General features: G+C 52.1%; 1 protein-coding gene across 3 annotated transcripts in view; it reads left to right on the top strand.

Moving 5' to 3' along the window:
• Nek6 (NIMA related kinase 6) overlaps window positions 1-19,478 on the top strand; it is a 77,357-nt gene that overhangs the window by 54,693 nt on the left and 3,186 nt on the right. For all 3 annotated transcript variants that reach the window (XM_052726391.1, XM_052726392.1, XM_052726390.1), the window contains 4 exons: window positions 3,152-3,260; window positions 4,088-4,195; window positions 11,561-11,655; window positions 18,623-18,736. In XM_052726391.1, the coding sequence (XP_052582351.1) occupies window positions 3,152-3,260; window positions 4,088-4,195; window positions 11,561-11,655; window positions 18,623-18,736 (426 nt within the window). The remainder of the gene's footprint in view (window positions 1-3,151; window positions 3,261-4,087; window positions 4,196-11,560; window positions 11,656-18,622; window positions 18,737-19,478) is intronic.

The following is a 19,478-nucleotide window of genomic DNA, read 5'->3' as shown; positions in this document are numbered from 1 at the left end:
GGCCTCTGGTCCTTGCTTCTCCCTTGAGGCCCTCATGTCCTGCTGGTATGGGTCTCCGTTAGTGGACCCCCATCACCTGCCTTCCCTGAACCTCTTCTGTCCTGAGTGAAGCCAGGCCATGTCCAAGCCCCACGGTGGGCTCCACTGTGTTTGGATATGGGCTGACATGGACTCTGTCTTTCCAGCGGGCACTGGGGACTGAGCAATTGTTGGTCAGTTGCTCTTTGGAAATTTGGCCCCTAGGAATATGGTGTCGTTGAGAATCGGCATTAGTGAGCCGTTATCACCTGCTTTTATATTTCCGTTGACATATGAATGCATTTGCAGGGTGTTAATCTCCACGCAGATCCCTGGTGGGAGTAGATGTGATCCATCATGTCTTAGGCCCCTTCGCTCGTTTCTTGCTCACTATGTGCAACTCTCCACCATCTTGCCATGTGCCAGACCCCACCAAGACCTCAGGGTTCCGCCATGGCTGGTGGTGCCCCCAGGAGCTTGAGTTCTACCAGAGAGGCAAGCTCTAGAATGAGCCAAGGTAGGGTCTGTGAAATCAGGGGTGCTTCCTGGAGGAGGTGATCCCTGAGCTGAGTTGACCCCAGAGCAGATGGAGAGTACAGAAGTGGAAGAGCTGGATAAGCACTCCAGAGGGTGAGATGCACCAGATGAGGAGGTGACCATGGGGTCAGGTCATGCTGAGTTTCTCAATTCAGGCTCAGGATTGGGGACTGCTGAGTTCAAAGAAGCTTCCTTGTGTTTGGAAGACTGGGTGGCAAGCAGAGGGGTGAATGGGGATGAAACAGAGAACCAGAGCCCCTCCTTACCCTCTACATACGCTGTAGCCCATGGACCTCAGATTCCCCTGTGATCTCTCAATCTGTGGAATGGAGGCAGATGCATTTGGCTGGGGTTGGGGGTGGGTGCTAGGCATATGCTCCCCTCCCTAAGCTCTAGTGTCTACTCTTTCCCGGTGACCTTTTAGGAGAGGATTCTGGGAAAGCGCTGTACGCCAGGGCAACTCCTTCAAACTAAAGGAAATGGACTGGGTAGCCAGCCTGCTGGCCTCTTTCTGTGTTCCCTAGGCTCCACAAAGAACGGGGTAGTGTGGAGGCCATTCCTGCCCCGGCTTCCCTCCCTAGTCTCTCCTCCCTGCCTGCATCAGTTGACTGCACAGGCCTCCTCACGGGCAGGGCCAGGGCTATAGCAGCTCCAGCCAGCAGGGGAATTGGGGCAGTGCCATAGTTGGACACACTTGGGATGACTTAGCAGGCACCTATGCCCAGTTTCCTCAAACCCAGCACACTGCTGGGTATGATCTGTTGCCACACCCCTTCCCACTTAGACTTCTCTAGGTATCCAGGGGACCCAGCCTTTGCAGCCAACCCCAAGCCTGGGTCACACACACCACAGTGTTCCCACTAGCCTCAGTTAGAGGTCACTGGTCAGCAGGGCCTAGGTCCTGAGAGCCTCAGGAGCCAGCCAGCCACGGTGTTGGCGTTATTTACAGGGCTGGTGAAACCCAGAGCCGTCACTGTCTGAAACCCACCAGAGACTCTGCGCTTTCCTACTAAATGTCAGCTGGCACTTATAGAATGTGACATTTAGAAAATCACTACTCTCGACTGCACATGTCCCCACGTAAACACTATAATGAGGACCAAATAACATTATGGTATAAATAACAGCCCGCCCAGCCTCCCGCAGAGGCCTGGGGGTGGCCCAAAGCAGAGGTCTTCTGGGAGACCAGGACAGCTAGCCCTCCAGCTCCTCCTAGAAGGGCCTCAGGAGAGCCTCAAGGGGTTCAGCTTCCAGGCCAGAAGCTGTCATGGCCCTTTCTTTATCTGGAGGTGCCCAGCTCTGGATCCCAGCTCACTGCACCTGCTGCTTAGTCTCTCTGGGCATGGTCCCCGTCACAGGTTCCCACCGTCGTTAGGTGTGATGAGGAGCTCGAAGGCCTAACTGACCTCCACTTTGTAGCCTCAGTGCCGTCATGCTTCCCGAGGGCCCAGCAGCATGGCCTGTGCACACCAGCCTTCCCTCCACTCCCGTTCCCTCGCCCGGGGGGGGGGGGGGGCATCCTGGTAGTTCTGGCTTCCCACACCAGAGTATTTACTTGACGAAGGCCACAGTGCTGCTGCTTGCCACTGGAATAACAGCTTGGTAACCAGGAAACTGGGGTGCCAGTCATTGCCCTGCACCCCAGCACAGGCCTGGTGCCCAGGAGCTCACGCACCCCAACACACAGCTGTTACCTCAGCAATGTGTTCCTGCATTCTCTTTCCAGAACCTTCTGTTTCAGTTCTCTCAGTGCAGCCTGGGGGAGTTGTTTCTTTTTTCCTGGAGGATTGAATGTGGTTTACTAGGTCCTGGCTAATCTTATGTCAACTTGACACAGGTTGAGTCATCTGAGAAGAGGGAGCCTCAATTGAGAAAAAGCCTCCATAAGATCTGGCTGTGGGCAGGCAGGCCTGTAGGGCATTTTCTTAGTGACTGATAGAGGAGGGCCCAGCCATTGTAGGTGAGACCACCCCTGGGCTGGTGGTATTGGGTTCTCTAAGCAAGCAAGCTGAGCAAGCCATGAAGAGGAAGCCAGTAAACAGCACCCCTCCACAGTCTCTGCATCAGCTCCTGCCTCCAAGTTCCCTCCCTGTGAGTTCCTGTTCTGACTTCCTTCCATGATAGACTATAGTATGGTAGTAGTAGATGAAATAAGCCCTTTCCTCTCCAAGTTGCTTTGGTCATGGTGTTTCATCACAGCAGTAGATACCCTAAGACACTAGGCCAGGAGGCAGATTAATGCCTGTTGAAACCAAAGGGCTGCTTGAAAAAGATACGCCCATCTCCCCAAGGTTTCTATGCCTTTAACAATCACATGACACTGGAACTTGCTGGTTCTGAGGATGTGGGGGCAACAATGGCTACCTCTCAGGCATGGCTTGGATGCCTTCCTCCCACACCAGGCCAGGGATGAGGGTGAGTGTCCCTTCCCCAGGATCCCTGTGGGCCAGGCTCTGATCTCACAGTACAGAGTTCATGGGGCTGAAGAGAGGTGTGGACACAGCATCTGGCCCCGCCTTGTTTGCTCAGCCCCCACCACGGTGTCACCCCTCCTGGAAGCATGCTCACCCAGGCCTATCTGTCTGTCCCCCTACAGTACTTCAAGAAGCAGAAGCGTCTTATTCCTGAGAGGACCGTGTGGAAATACTTTGTGCAGCTGTGCAGCGCTGTGGAACACATGCATTCCCGACGTGTGATGCACCGAGGTGCGTGACCCATGGGACCTGGGACCCCAGTCCTGAGATCTCCAAGTGCCCCAGGAGATACCCTGAGAATGATGTTCCCCACCCAGGCTATCCAATAGCTGCATTCACATCTGTTCCATGTCAGGAAGCACCTGTGAGGGCAAGGGAATTACCCGATGCCAGTAGTCATCACATAAGCTTCAGGAACGGGCCACCTCAGCAGTTGTCTCCAGTTGTCCCAGACGTGGCCAATTCTGGTACTGAGGCCAGTTTTGCACAGAGAAAGGAAGTTCCCTGTGGGCTTTGACACCTTGGTAGGAGTTGGCTAAGCAAACTACACCCCATCCCACACCAGGAAGTGAGGAGGGACACCAGTGAGTACTTCTGAGAGACACTCTGAGGTGTGAAGCCTGCTGGGAAGGTGTCAAAACTGATGTCTCCATTTGTCCCTTCACCTGTTCAGTTGGTACCCCCTGGGTGACGTCAGGGGGTGTCTGCTGTACAGTTGGTTACCAGTCTTCTGGCATGGGGCGGCTGCTGTACAAAAGGAGACAGTAGTGTAGAGATCTCTGCTCCCCACTCATGTCCAATCTGGGAAGCTGAAGGAGATAGACTCATGTTATAGGTAAAAAAAATGAGGCTTGGGGAGCAACTGTCCCGGGGTCCCTCTGGGTGGCAAGCAGAGCTGCAGAGAAGCCTCAGAGAAAGGGACCTGCCTATGGACTTTGATGTTTCAGTGGGAGTTGGTTTTCCCTGAGTGAGGGTCTTCATGGTCACTCCCAGACCTCTGGCCTTCTATCCCTTCTAAGCCTACTCTCCCACACCAACCCCATGTCCTCACCCTGCAGACATCAAGCCCGCCAACGTGTTCATCACAGCTACAGGCATTGTGAAGCTTGGCGACCTTGGTCTGGGTCGCTTCTTCAGCTCGGAGACCACTGCAGCCCACTCACTAGGTAAGGGACCTGTGTTCCCCGCAGCCCCTGTAGGCCTGGGTGACCTGGCAGGAAGGGCAGACGTTCTCCTGGAAGCATTTGCGTAGTATGGGGAAGATGTTTTTTGAGCCCCTAGAGTTCACTCTTGCTTTGGTATAGATCCAGAGTAGAGGAAACTGAGGCCCAGATAGGCCACTGGAGGTCTCCCTATACCCTAGGGCACCTCTTGAGTACTTTCTGGAAGGCCAACAGACCCTGTCATACAGAGTAGGTTGCCTCTGCCTGCTTTGTGGTCTTCTTGCTGTGCTCTTGTTAGCTCCCCACGTGGACCTGCTTGTAAGACTGTGAAGTCAGTCTTGGGGTCTGGGGCTAGACGGCTGGACTGTGGAGGATGAGCAACTGGGTAGGACCTATATCCAATTGGGGGAAGGGTGCATGAGCTTGGGTGCTTGGGTATGGGTACAGGCCTTGATGCCCCTGTTGGGGGTGTGGAGAGGGTGGCTGTTAAGGGACAGGAAGAGGGAGAAGCCTCAATCAGATGAGCTTCTGGTTAGATGTGCCTGTATGTCCAAGCAGGAAGCTTGAGTGATGAAATGGAGCCTCTTCCCTTTAATTAGCTTATGGAGCCGCATAGCAGTGGGGCACAGAGACAGTGTCCTGTGTTGTTAGCCCAGGTGTAGCAGGGTGTCATCAGGAATCCATGAGAGGCAGGCATCTCCCCGACTCTCCCCTAGTCAGTTCCCAGCATCTCTTGGGTATCACTAGGGGAGGCAGAAGGGAAAAGGGCCAGCATGTCTGGTCTGTGGCCACCTCCCAGAAAAACCTCTAGTTCTACTCAGTCCCATCCACTCTTCAGCTCCAGTCCCCCCACACCTGGACACCTGCAGCCAGCCACATGTAACAGCAGCTTCGGTGGCAGCACGGGAGCTCTGGGGGAAACTTCCCTCTGGAAACTGTCGCTGTTCATTTGGGTCATGATGGCTGAGACTCAAAGCATGCACTTGTGAGAAATGAGCCAGCTGCTTGCAGGAGTGTGATGAGGGTGGGCCTCCACCTGACCCAGGAATACCTGGGCTAGCCTCACGTTTGACTCCCTTGGTTCCCTGGCCCCAAGAAAAGGCTGTGTAGGGGCTGTCCCCAAGGACCTGAGGATGCTGTTACATGTCCACTGACCTTCAGAGGCCACAGGATCTAGAAACTGGAATTCAGGGAGTTGGAGTGATTTCAAGGTCACATGGTGTCCCCCAGAGCCGAGACTACAATGCCAGCCTGTCCTGCTCAGTACCTACTTCTTCCACAAGGTCAGGGCCAGGGGATCCATCAGGGATCCCCAGCTACTGATTCCGTGACTGGAAGGAAGCCTCACCTGTTTACTGAGTTTGGATGCCTTTTCTTTGTTGTGTGGGGTGACAGAACCCAGGGTCTCCCACATGCTAGGCAAGTAAGTGTTCTATCCCTGATAACATACCTCAACCCATTTGGCTTAAGAGTTTGGAAAAGGTCGGAATGCAGAGGGAAACAGTAAGCGAAGAGCAAAGGCAGTGCCTCCTGGGCCTGTCAGTCAGGCCTAAGCCCCACTCTGTCCTGTCTTGGAGAAGAAGGCTGCAATGACTAGTCAGAGCTGGTTAGGATCGCCTCGTTAGGGATGGCAGAGCCCTGGCTGCTCCGACAGTGTGATTTTATCCGCTCGGACTGCTACACTTATTACATTAATGAGGAGGAACTGGGACTTGGAAGAGGCTGCCCCCACAAGCTGGGCACCTCCTCAGGCCTCCTGAGCAGACCCTGCAAGATGGGTGCAAGGTGCCCTCCCAGGCCCATCTCTGTGCCAGGCCATGTGCACTACGGTCCAGAAGGCACCATGGGGCTGAGGATGCTGGGCCAGCTCTGGGAGCCAAGGCCCTTCCTCTGTTCCTACTCTAATCCTGGAGGTTGGCAGTGCAGACTCAGAACCCAGGACCAAAAGTCTCTAAAGTCCAGAGGAAAGCACCCTCTACCGCCAGTACACAGCTAAGTACACATAAGTCTGGTTGGGCAAGAACTAGAGCTAATTGCTATCACACCATGACACAGGAAGGATGTAGGGGCCCTTCTCATCCTGTATGTGGCTATGAATTCTTCTGCATCTAATGTGCACCTACTATGTGAAGGATGCTGGGGCAGTAGCCACATTGTCCTGGCAACCTCCTCATCTCCTAAAGCTGCTGATCCAGAGCTGGGCTTATGCAAATCTGTTCTTTGCCTTCCCTCCCTGGCCCCTCCTTATGCTTGTATTTGCTAACAGGAAGCTGGCATGAAAGGGCATTAGTCAGTGCCATGGTCAGGCTGACAGGTGCGGTACCCAGCGGTGGCAGAGCGGCTGCCTCAGTGTCAGGAATAGGAGCCGTAATTAGAGCTCGGAACAGAATGAGCGTCAGACGAATTACTAGGCAGCAGATCATATTTGTCAGGAAGGATTGCATACATAAAAATTAAGTGACAGTACACGCCGGCATAATGAAAGAAAAATGAAAGATTTGCCTATACACAGCTCACAAGCTACAAGCAAGTGTCTCGCTCCAAGCAACGGCAGCAGCTTCGAGACAAATGGTGGGTCTGGAGAGCAGGAATGCAAGCCTTGTGTTTGGCAGTGGTGACAGGGTGCCTCAGGCTGAGACTGGCCGGGGCAGGAAGGGAGGTTGTTCAGGCTCAGACCTTGTGGGGCTGCCTGGTCTCTCTGGGACTGGGGAGCAGAGCCCTTTGGGGACAACCCCATCAGGGACCAGCAGTCAAAGGGCACAGCTGCTTCCCAGGCCTGGCCCGGTCCTGGGCTTGCAGACCATTTTGTCCCTGCACCATGCTGGGCTGTGTGACTGCAAAGGGACCACAGATTGGCACTGACGAGCTAGTGAGAGGATGGCTGTGAGAGTCTAAACTCTGCCCGGAGGAGCCCAGTGTCACCCAGGATCTACAGCTACCTCAGCTTCCAGCCACCCTGCATTTCAGTGTCCATTCACTTCACTGAAGGGGCAGGTCATAAAAAGGTGGGCTTTAGAAATATTTGAGAAACAGTTTGCTTTTATAAGATGGCCTCATACCCAGGACCTTCTTCCTCGTTTAGCGGAGGAGACCGAGGTTGAGAGAAGTAAGGCCACACCAGTGGTCACTGTCACATGGGTGAGAGAGCATCTCTGTCCAGGTGGATTTCCAAGGACCACCAGCCCACGGTGTGGAGACAGATGGAGAGAGGGGTCCCACCAAGCTGCCTGGGGCAGGGACACCTGGTGGGGAGAAGCAGAGCTCTCCTTGTCATATGCCTGTGCTGCCATGCACAGGACCCTGCTGTGTGCGACCACAACATGCTGTGAGGTGATTTGTGGTTCACACAGACAGACATCCCCAGGGATGCTCGCTCATTAGTGAGAATTCACCAAGGACCAAACACTGTTTCAATCCCCACCTTTCATTGTCCAGTCAGGAAAACTGACTACTAAGCATGAGAGCATCCCTGATGAGAAACCAAGGCATCTTGGCCTTTGGCTGGAGAGTGGCCAGAACAGTCACACCAGGGGGCAGTTTGCATAGCTCTGCCTGTCATCTATCCTGGAGTCCAGGCTTCAGTCCCACCTGGTGGATGACGTCACCTGGGGAAGGGCAGCTTGCAGACATTGGCCTTTTTCATGTCTAGTATCTCAAACAAGTGAGCATTTCTAATCCTGCTTGTATGTTTGGACAGGGCAGCGTGTTGTGGGAGTACTCTTCCCTCAGCCTGTGGGAGGGCTCTTCAGTCAGCCTTCCACTTTGAGGTCCATGTTCTCTGGTTTCTGCTAGGTTTGGAATCCCCAGTTCTAGGGTGAAGACTCAGGAAGGTCAGGCTTGGGTAGGCTCCTCTTTCTTCTGTGCAGTCCTGTCCCCTGCTATGAGGAGGGACTGAGACCAGGCAAGGCTCGCTCTGCTGCACATGTGAAACTAGTTGGTGCAAGGTGACCTGTGTCCTCTGGAACAGAACACTGCCCAGGGAGATACCCTCTCCTGTCAGTTTCTCTCCAGGTTCTCCAGCATCACCCTTCCCTGGGGTCTGGAGACACACTCTCCAGTGGCCTGCTGCAAGTGTGGGTTTCTTTCAGGTCTGTTATTTCATCTGTACACACAAGTGATGTGTTATGCTCCATTGTATTTCCTCATTTGTCATTACCTGGATAGAAAATCCAGCTAAAGTGGCGTAGCTGCAGGGAGTGCTGTGCTGCTCAGCTTCCTACTCCCCTGGCAAAAGTTGCACACTCCACCCAAAGTATAGTGCCCCACAGCCTGTGAGGAAGCCTGGGTCAGGGGACCAGCGGAGAGGGTACAGTGCCCTCCAGAATGGGCCAAACTGCTCTTAGCTATTCGTGATTCTTTCCCAGATGAAGCAGGTGGGTGAATAAGGCTCAGGGGCTCATCTCAAATTGGCCATGTGCTTCCAGAAGCTTAGGAGAGGGACAAGTGTCCAAACTCCAAGCCTGGATAGTGCTGCTTAGCTAGATGTTTACTAGAACGTTTCCTGGTGACTCTGCTAGGACTTCTGCTCAGTGCAGGCCCGTCCTGACCCTGCTAGACACATCCTGGGATGGGCAACACTCACCTCAGGGTCCATCCAGCATTGGGCCACAGCTCCATCAACCACCAGATGGAAAGGCAGGTGTAGGGACAGACGGATGTGTGAATGGGTTCTGATGAGCAGGTAATAGGTGAGTGGTTAGACAAGGACAGACAGGTGGATGGGTGAAATGTAGGCAGCATCTTGGAAGAAAGTTCCTCCCTGAGCATGGTGGTACACATCTGTAATTCCAGCAGAGGAGGCAGGGGCTGGAGGATCATAAGTTCAGCTTGGGTTGCCTAGTGAGATGCTGCTTCACAAACCCAAGGACTGGAAGTGTGGTTCAAGGGTAGAGCATTAACATGGGCAAAATCCAGATTCTAACCCCCACACTGCAACAGAAAAAGGAAGTGAAGGATGCAGGTGAGTGAGTTCCAGGACAAACTGTTTTATGTAGAGGGTTTCAGATCATCTGGCTACATAGTGAGATCCTGTCTCAAAAAAGAAAAAAAAATTTTAAAAACCACATCAGTGAGGTGGAAGAGCAGTGGTAAGGAGTGGGAAACAGCTCTCCTGCCTCTCTTTAGCAACCCTGGCTCTCATGCAGGCTGTGGCCAGGACCTGCTGCAGAGCCAGAGGGAGGAAGTGGTGGCCGGCCTTGCTGGAGCTCCCAGTGCACAAACACAGTAGAGCAGAGCTCAGAAGTGAATGATGGCAGCTAGAACTGGTTTTAGGAGGAGAACTTAGGCTGACACACACAGGTCTGACCCAGGCTTCCTGCAGATCACCCCACCTTAGAGTCCCTCCTGCCTGGGCCTAGCAGATAGCAAAGGGGCCCAGAACAAGTGGGAAGAGCTACAAGGGCAGCCTTGCTGGGACACAGTTCTGATCTCTGTCTCTTGGCTAGCCCTGCACCATCATCCTTGTATTACGGCTGCCTCCAACTGTAGCACCTGGGTGCTGGAATCCAGTGCTGCTTGTCCCTAGGTTCCCTCTACTGACCAAGACCTGTGGATTCTGTCCTGTGGTTTGGCTGTGACACCTCTTCACTTCACACCTGGCCATTGGTTTGTTTTGTTTTTGTTTTTTGTTTTTGGGTTGTTTTGTATTCTCACTACTGGTGTGCACAGATGTTTATTCCTAATATCCCACTTGCCCTCAAGAAGTCACAGCTGCACATGTTTGCTGGCAGTTCTTTTACTGAGCAGCCACCAGTCTGATTATAACCATAGAGTATGAGTACAGGATAGGATGTCCAGTTCTCAACCATGTCTTTAAGTGATGGCTGCTGTCATGATGAAGCAACAGTCATGGTTCAATGTTTGAGTTCATGGGAACCACGTCGCAGACCATCATCTATTGAATAAAGGGAGCATTGGCCTGCAAAGAAAAAGTGAAGACATGCACAGCCTGTTATGTAGCATACCCATGTCCCCTTGACTCCTGCCGTGGACCAGAGCTGTCCTGCCCGGGGAGTTCAGGAGCCACAGCCCAGAGAAGTTTATACCCCCGTCTGGAACAAAACAGAGGTGAAGATCCCACCACCTCCCAATTATGCCATCAGCTGGGGACTGTTAGCATGTAGTCTTTGGGGGAGGGGATGTTTCCGACCCAAACCATCTTGGTGAGGTGTCAGTCTGTGTCAGGTAGACCCGAGGTAATTTTCTCCATCCCGGTGGATTAGTTACTTTCTTCTTGCTGATAAAATAACCGTGACCAGAAGAAAAGGCTTATTCTAGCTCACAGTTCCAGAGGGGGAGCCCATACTGAGGGAGGCACAGAAGCTGTCCTGGCTAGTTTTTTGTCACTTGACACAAGGTGGAGTCATCAGAGAGGAGGGAGCCTCAATTGAGAGAATGCCTCCATAAAATTTTACTGTATGCAAGCCGGTGGGCTCTTTTTTTTAAGTAGTGTTGGTGTGGAAGGGCACAACCCATTGTGAGTGGGGCCGTCCTTGGGTTGGTGGTCCTGGGTGCTGTAAGAAAGCAGGCTGAGTAAGAAGGCCAGTAAGCAGCTCCCCTCCATGGCCTGCACATCACCTCCTGCCTGCAGGTTCCTGCCGTGCTTGAGTTCCTGCCCTGACTTCCTTCACTGATGGACTATCATGTGGAAGTGTGAGCCAAATAAACCCTTTCCTCCCCAGTTTGTTTTAGTCATGGTGTCTCTTCACATCAACAGAACAGTGACTAAGATAGCAGCAGACAGCCAGAGTGGGAAGCTGCGAGATCATAATGACCTGAAAGTGGGGTTAAAGCACACCCCACTGACGAACTTCCTTCAGCAAGACTGTACCTCTTAAAGGTTCCATTACCTCCCAAACAGCACCATCACTGGGGTTCAAAGGTTCAGTACCTGAACCTATGGGAGACTTTTCTCATTCAAACCATTACACCCTAGCTTGCCATTCAGCTCTGAATATCTTTGGTGAACTGAAGGACTCTGTCATCATGAAGTTGATCATTTTAATGGATCGACCCTTTATGTAAAGCCTCTTGACCTGCCTCAGCCTCAGTTTCCCCTCATGTGGCTTAGTCAACAAGGACAGTCGTTCTTTTCTGTTGAGAGCTTGTTCTGGACTGTCCACATACAAACTGTTACCTAAAGGGACAATGTCACTTGCTTTTCTGCATTGAACAGTTGTATTGAACCCTGGCTATGTGGCTCCTAACCAGTTCTTAAATCTGAGGGATCCTGGGGATCCACTTAAAGTTCTTTTAACATGGGCAGCTATCTCAGCTAACCAGGGAGGGGACAAGCCACATCTTCTCTCCCTGAACCCCTGTTCTTGCCCCACTGAGGCCCAGCTCCTAAGTCCACCCCTTGTATTGCAGTGGGAACACCATACTACATGTCACCAGAGAGGATCCATGAGAATGGCTACAACTTTAAGTCAGACATCTGGTCCCTAGGCTGTCTGCTGTATGAGGTAAGTCTCTCATGTGCAGATTGGTGGCCTGTGGGGACTTCCATGGGGACACAGGTAAGATGGGCTCACCTACCAGCTTAGGGCAGTACTGGTGCTGCACATACCCACCTGCAGTTTCAGGATCCTTGAAGACCAGTCCTTCACCCTTCAGCAGACATGGCCTCAGTGATGTGATCAAGTCATCCTTGCTGGAAGGGTAGCTGGTAGTAAGCTGTACTGTGGACTCTGAGGAGGGGATGGACCAGCAGAGCATCTCCGCTGCTCTTTTCTGGTTTCCTTGGTAACCACATTTGTGTATCATTCATTGGTAGACAGGTCCCACACAGGCACTGGGAATGGGTATGGAGTCACACCTGGCTCTTGCCCCTGTGTTACTCCCCTTAAGGAGGTACCCTGTTTTTCTAGGCCCAACAATGTGGGTCTCACTGCAGAACTTTCCCCTCCCTAGCTGTGAAATGGTGCCATCCATGGCTGTTTCCAGATCTGGTAGCCAGCCTGGAGCCAGGGACAGGGCTGTTGAATCTTGGTATGATGCTTATCATCTAAGATAGCCACAGTGGGGTCCTGGGAATGGGTCTCTGGGGAGCACAAGAGAGGTGAAGCTTGGGCCATCTGAGGTCTCCATGTTATGTCTCCATGTTGGTGGCTGCACCTCCCATCAGCCTGCTGGAACCCATTTCTGGGCACTCCCAAGAGTCTGCACCGAGCCCTGGCTACATGATTGGAGCCCTAATATGCAAGGTGGCAGGCAGGTGAGGGGTTTGGGATTAGAACTGGAACCCTGTGTTTTGCTTCCCTGAGCTTGCATGGGGTGTGGGTCTGGCTTGAACTGGTCAACCTAAAGAACTCCATTATTAAACTGATGGCTGGGGACTGACTGCAGCAGTGACACTCAGGAAGTGCCCCGGGCTACACCTTGGCTTCTGGGGACTGTCCCATGGCTCTGCTGTGTGAGCTGCAGGCACACACCCGACTACCGGTCCACATGGGGCTCTTCGGCAATGGGGTCGCCGCCTCCTGGCTTCCAGATGGTCTGTCTGGGGTCAAAATTCCAATCTCTTTACATGTTGTAGAGTTCAATGTCTCGTTTTGAGCCAGGCGCTTGAGATGTGTTAGGGCAGATACTGCCTTTTCTCCAGGGGAGGAGTGGGAGGTAGAAGCGCTGCTACTGAACTGTACCCAGCTGAAGGTGATCCATTTTAAATGCTTGGCTAGAGAAGGTGCCCTTGTTATGGGTCACCTCCTAGGGCTCGGTAGCCCAGTGTCATCAGGAAGGACTGTGGGCAATTTAGGCCAGAACAGTCAACAATGGGGCAGGCCAAGTCTTTTTGAGACTCTGAGGCCACAGTTTGAGGAATAGACTTAATGAGACCTGTCTAGGGCCTGGGGTCAGAACAGGGATCCAGAGACTTCTCTAAGAGAGCATGGCCCAAGTGTGTCAGGTGCTGGGGTGAGACTCCTCTAAGAGAGCATGGCCCAGGCATGTCAAGTGCTTGGGTGAGGGGACAGCTGTTCAGGAACTACCAAATACTCTTAAACACATGAGATCAGGAAGCGTGAGTGATTTTGACTTCATGTTTGTGAGCATGCCCACAGAACTCTCAACCATTGGGCCTTCCAGGGGAGAGATGCAGTGTCTGGCAGATGCCTAGACTGGGCAAACGGACCCAAGGTCCAAATCTCAGCAGCAGCAGTCCCCACAGGATTGGGTCATCAGTCCCATCCGTATCAGCTCCAGCTGTCCCACATGTGGAGAGAAGTGCACGAGGCCCTGTAATTGAGGTACCCAGCTGTAGACACTCAGGCCTCTGAACCTACTGACCAGTTGAGCTGAGCAGCTGGTATTTGCTGCCCGTCCTTAGAAGCCCAACAGCTCGACACATTTCCCTTTTTGCTTTGGCCAACAGGAGGTCTCAGCACAGCTCAGCTTGGGTCCTCATGGAGGGAGCCCCCTTTAACCTACTCTCATGTACACTGTCTCCATCCAGATGGCTTATTTTCTTTCCCCATCCTGTATTGTTTATTTTCAGAAGCTGCTTCCTGTCCCCTTAGAGTCACGAGGGTCTCTAAACATAAACACAGTCTGGCTGAGAGGATAACTGTGTGCATCCCCCAGAGCCAGTGGAAGAGTAGGGGACCACAGCTGGCTCCCTCTGCTCCTGCCAGCCTTGTCCCCTGCCCAAGCCTTTGTTACACTCCTCAGAGGCAGATGCAGCCTAGTCTTGGTGTATGCCAAGCCCAGTCATGCCTTTGATGGGTTCCCAGCCAAGCAGGCTGTTCTGTCCTGACTTAGTGCCTAAACACATACCTGGTGAGGTAGCTTCCAGCGTGGTGGCAGGGCTTGGCTCAGGCAGTTGATTTAGTCATTCGCAGTGTGTGGTGCTGCGTGCCTTGTAGCCATGTAGGAGCAAAAGGCAGTGGGAAGCCAAATAAGTCCAAAGGATATTCACCCACAAAGGATATTCCTCAAAGGATATTTACCCACAAGGACAGAAGAAGGCCATGGCCACTCATGGACTGCCCTCAACAGTGACAGCCGACTCTGCTGAAGCTAGCATCCCTTTGCACCCCTGCAGTGCATCAGGGAAAGAAGTGTATATTTTCCCAGCAGACAAGGAGGGGCCTCATCTGGGCCCAGTGTTGGGTAATTGGCAAGAGATGTCCTGCAGTCATGGCTGCCACCTCCCAGAGACCACCTGTGGTGTCTTCCCATGGTGTCAGCTTGAAGCACTGGGACAAAGTCCATCCCCCCACTCCTTTCCTAACTTAGACTACTGAGGATTCTCATGGTTCCCATGGAACACGTGCCATGTCACCATGACCCGGGGAAACAATCCCGTAGACATCCTTTGTTGAACCCCAGCATTGGCTGAGGTCTAAAAGCCCCTGTGCACCTTTCCTGGGCAGGAAATGAAGTGATAATGAAGCCAAATGCGGCTCACTTGCTGCCAGCCCTTGGCAGGGAGACCTCAAAGGCCCCACCAAGGACAGAGACCCAGCAATACCGTGGGCTGGGAAAAGCTGCTTTGGAATTCTGGCTTGACCAGTAGAATGGTCTGGAAAGCCCTTCCCTCAGAGAACTGGGACACATGTCCCCTCTGGGTTACCCTTCACTCCAGGCTGTGCTTGGGAGAAGCTGGGTGACAGACAAGATAGGTGTCTGGGGTTCTTAAGTCAAGCCTCATCTCCTTCGCCTTCTACACCTTAGGTTCTTTTGAGACACAGACACACACACAACCCTTACCCTTCCTGGGCTGTGTGCCACACCCAAAGCCCCAGGGAGGCAAAGTCAGGCCTGTGACTCAGCTGTGAAGAAAGCCATGACTCTGGTGGTTTGGAAACAGCTAGTATCTGTGCCCCCAATAGCAAGTCCTTTGCTCTAACCTGCCAGGGGCTGGCTGGCCACTAGTCTGAGTAGATCTTGCCATCCTGGGTAATCGTTATAATCCCCATACCACCAGCAGGCCATCAAGGTACTTCACAGCCTGCCATCCTTAGCAGGGTGGCAGGCCGAGGGCAAGCAACTAGATGGTGAGTAGTTTAGACATGGCTTCTGATAGAACCTGTAGCTGAGTTTGGAGAAGCCCTGGTGGAAGGGAAAGCTCACTGCTGATCCTGTGCAGAGATGCTTTCTGGGATGGCAAGGGAGAGAAGGAAGAGATTGATGGCTCACCCCTTACCCCAATTTTCTAGGCTATTTGGAGTTCCAAAGGGCCAGGTTTGTGAAAATCCATCAGATTGGCCTGTTGAAGGGCAGTCAGTCCCTCTCCCAGTGGAAGGGTGGAGGATGACAGCTGCCTCCCTCTGCTCCTGCCAGCCCTGTCCCCTGCCCAAGCCTTTGTTACCCTCCTCAGAGGCAGATGCAGCCCTGTCTTAGTGTATGCCAAACCCAGTCATGCCTTTGATGGGTTCCCAGCCAAGCAGGCTGTTCTAAGTCCTGACTTTGGTGCCTAAACACATAGGAATCACTAGGTCAGCATTAGAGGGACTGACATTCAACACCCTGTCTACCTACAACAAGCCAGGACACTCATCTGGATCCTACAGCTGTGACTCAGAGGGCACTAGGTCACTCTGAGGGCCACCTAGGAGCCTCAGCTGCTCCGTACTATGGCAGCAATTGTCCTTTTGAAGTTGCCCAATAATTGTCGGCACCAAGGCTCTTGTTTTCATTTTTGGAGGCATTTTACCCATGTCAAGCCATTTTTGCAGACTTCGTGGCAAAACCAGCCTCTGGGTGTGGGTGGGGCCTCTGTATACTTGCCACTCTGTGCCTAGTATAGGTGATCAATGCAACCTTATTGTGAAGTGGGGCTTGTGGGCCAGTTTTGTCCCCACCACCACTAAGGGACCCAAGGTCAACAGTCCCACAAACCTCCATACCTATCTGCATGTTTTGCCTAGCCCAGGGTAAATTCCTGCATCAAACCCTAAACCAGTGCCCTCTACTTTTGAAGCCATCTGCAGACTCACTGCCCTACCCCAGGCCCTTTCTTAAGATGGCAAGCTGTTCTTGGAACCAGGCTGATCCGAGCGGTGAGCAGAGGGTGGGGGTAGACCAGGAAACTAAAGCTGACAGTCATACAGCCTCCCTGGGTTCCCTCCTGCTCTAAGCTAGAACTCAGGCCCACTCCACATAAGTCCAGAGGACTTCTCAGGTATGCCAAGGCCAGGGCCAAGGGGACCGCAGCCAGTGATCCAGAGCAAAGGCCTCGGCAGCCTGGCTTCTCATTAGGGAGTCAAACAGATTGGACCTTCACTGGGTGGGACATGATTACCCAATGGCCCTTCACTAGCAAGAAGGACTAGGTTGTCTTTTGGCAGGAGGCAACAGAAGTGACAGGAAACACTTGATGGGGGAATGTCTTTATGCACACTGCAAATATGTGTTGCTCTGATTGGTTGATAAATAAAGCCATTTGGCCTATGGCAAGTCAGGTTATAGCTAGGCAGGAAATTCAAAGAGAGAGACAGGAAGAAGGTTGGGGGTGGGGGGAGACAAGCCAGCTCGCCATCCAGGGAGCAGCATGTAATGGCACACAGGTAAAGGCATGGAATACGTCGTGACATAGATTAACAGAAATGGGCTGAGTTTAAGTGTAAGAGCTAGTCAGTAGTAAGCCTGAGTAGTTTTAATTAATATAGGCCTCTGTGTGTTTACTTGGGTCTGAGCAGCCGTAGACCGGGCGGGACATGGGAAAACTTAATATTATATCCTTCTGGGGTCTTTGATGTAGTTGAAGACTAGATAGTTATGATTTTCCTTGGTTATGATAAAAGATAAATTAGACATGAAACCTTAGACTCACAAATATAGGATAGAAATTTTTTTTTATTTTACAAAATACAAATAGACTAGACATTGTAACTATAATTCTTGCTTGATAACTTTTGTTATATGTAATTTTAATAGGTTGAAGTTAAAACCTTCCTTTTGTTTAGACAGAAAAGGGGAAGTGATGGGGGAATGTCTTTCTGTTCACTACGAATGTGTTGCTCTGATTGGTTGATAAATAAAGCTGTTTGACCTATGGCAAGGCAGCTTAGAGGCAGGTGGGAAATTCAAAGAGAGAGACAGGAGGGGGGGGGGGACACCAGCAACATGTAATGGGACGTTACAGGTAAAGCCACTGAACATGTGGCGATACATAGATTAATAGTTATGGGCTAATTTAAGATACAAGAGGTAGCTAGCAAAAGGCTTGAGCCATGGCCATGCAGTTATAATTAATATGGGTCTCTGTGTATTTACTTGGGGGACGTGAGTGGGAAAGATTTGTCCCAACCACCAGCAGGCCAGGACACAGGAAATCTTCAGACTACAAACACTTGATCCCATTATGGATTTATCAGCAGATGGGGCCCTCAGGTGCCATGCTAGGCTATCTCCATGCTCCTACAGACCCTCTCTGAGGCTTTCCCCAGGTGCCTTCAACACTGGGGTGGGGAATCTGGTTACTTCAGGAAGAGGGAAGCCTGGGTGAGAACACACTAGGGCCACTGTCCAACAGTCCTGTCACTCCCCAGTGCCCAACAGCCTGCCTCTCTTCAAGGTGCCTAGGGTGGGGCCTGAACCTTGCCACACCCTGTAGGCTGGGGCTTCCAACTTAATGGGGCCAGACAGCCGACTGCAGAGCCCAGCTTCTCTCCACCCTGGAGCTTCCCTGAGAGAGATGGCAATAGCCTGCAGATGGCAGTAAAGGAAATGGTTCTACCTCCCCCTCTCCACATCTACATCTGTCCCAAAACCATTGGTCCTTCATGCATGACCTTTCACTGAAGGTATCTTTCAGGCAGACATGTTCCCAAGAATGGTGTTGCCACCACTCTTTAGATAAGTCAGTCAGAGCCAGGTATGGAATCACTTGCCTGTAACCCAAGTACCTAAGAATCTGAGGCAGAAGGATTACCACAAATTCAAGCCAGCCTGAACAACATGAGTCCCTCAACAGCCTGGGATACGAAGTGAGACCTTCAAACAAAGATGGGCAGAGGAAGGAGCTCAGCTGGAAAGTGCTTACTTTGCAGGACTTGTGTTAGAACCCCAGCACTCTGAAAAAGCTGTGTGCTGTGCATGTGTACTGGGGAGGTGGAGGGAGATAGGCTGATCTCTGAGACTCACTGGCCAGCCAGCTTAGCCTACCACTCATTGACAAGTGTCATGTCAGATCCTGTCTGAAAGAAAAGGTAACCCCCACCCCCCCCCCCCCCCGAACCTGTCAGGCTCAGGTAGAGACTAGGGAACAGTCTCTATTCTTGTCAGCCAGTCCTTGGGAGAGAGGGCCTACGTGAGCTGGGGATGTGGCCTCAGGATTCAACAGCACTTCCTTATTGCAATCCCAACCTCCTCAGGCTACAGGGAGAAAGCCACAGGACTGCAGTGGGGACCAATCAGTGGTCCCTTTGGCTTCTGAAATCTTAGACCTTGAGGCTGATGGTTGATCCCTGTATCCCTCTTCCCTTGCAGATGGCAGCTCTTCAGAGCCCCTTTTATGGAGATAAGATGAATCTCTTCTCCCTCTGCCAGAAGATAGAGCAGTGTGACTACCCACCTCTCCCAGGGGAGCATTACTCTGAGAAGGTGAGCAAGCTGGGGGCCAGTCTTGGTGTTCTTCCAGGCGGGGTGGTACTGAAGTGCCTGAGGCTTGTAGGATGCAGCAGCACACAGCTGAACTAGGACCTAATGCCAGGCTAGGGGTACTGAGTACCAGGGAGATGAGAGATGGGCACCCTGGGCTAGTTGGTTGGTCTCCTGCTCCACATAACAGGCCTACAATCTGGGAGTTTTGACTTACACATTTTTATTCTGGGTGCAGGGGCTCTAGACAGTTACTGGCTATATGAAGGTCATCCTCAGATCCATCATTTTTATAGATGGGTTAAATTATATCTCCCTCCTGAATAAACTATGAGGAGTGACTGACAGATCTCCTGGTACCCTTCTGGCTCAGGGTATAGTCAAGACAGGTCTATGTACATCCTTCATTGCTCTTAGAGTCTTGTTTTTCTCATCTGTAACATGGGGACAAACTAGAATCTCCTGTCCAGGTTTATGGTAAGGATTATTACATGTGTCATGCTCAGTAGAGCCAAGCCAGCATCGCCATCACCATCAAAAGTAGCTGTTGGAAGTACCGCAGCTCATGGAAATGTTGCTAAACACCATCTGCTGAGAGTCTAAGGTCTTCCCAGGTCCACTCCTATAGAACCCAAGGCCACTGCCTCATGATAATGGCTCATATGTATAGAATCTTCCCTCATTATGTTTCCACTAAGGTAGCATTCTCAACCTTTGGGTTGCAACCCCTTTAGGGGTCGAAGGA

The sequence above is a fragment of the Peromyscus californicus genome, unplaced genomic scaffold (assembly GCF_007827085.1).
Source record: "Peromyscus californicus insignis strain IS unplaced genomic scaffold, ASM782708v3 Scaffold_7__1_contigs__length_154581171, whole genome shotgun sequence".
Taxonomy (NCBI): domain Eukaryota; kingdom Metazoa; phylum Chordata; class Mammalia; order Rodentia; family Cricetidae; genus Peromyscus; species Peromyscus californicus.
Note: the sequence above shows the minus strand (reverse complement) of the source record. Positions and strands in the feature narration are given on the sequence as shown.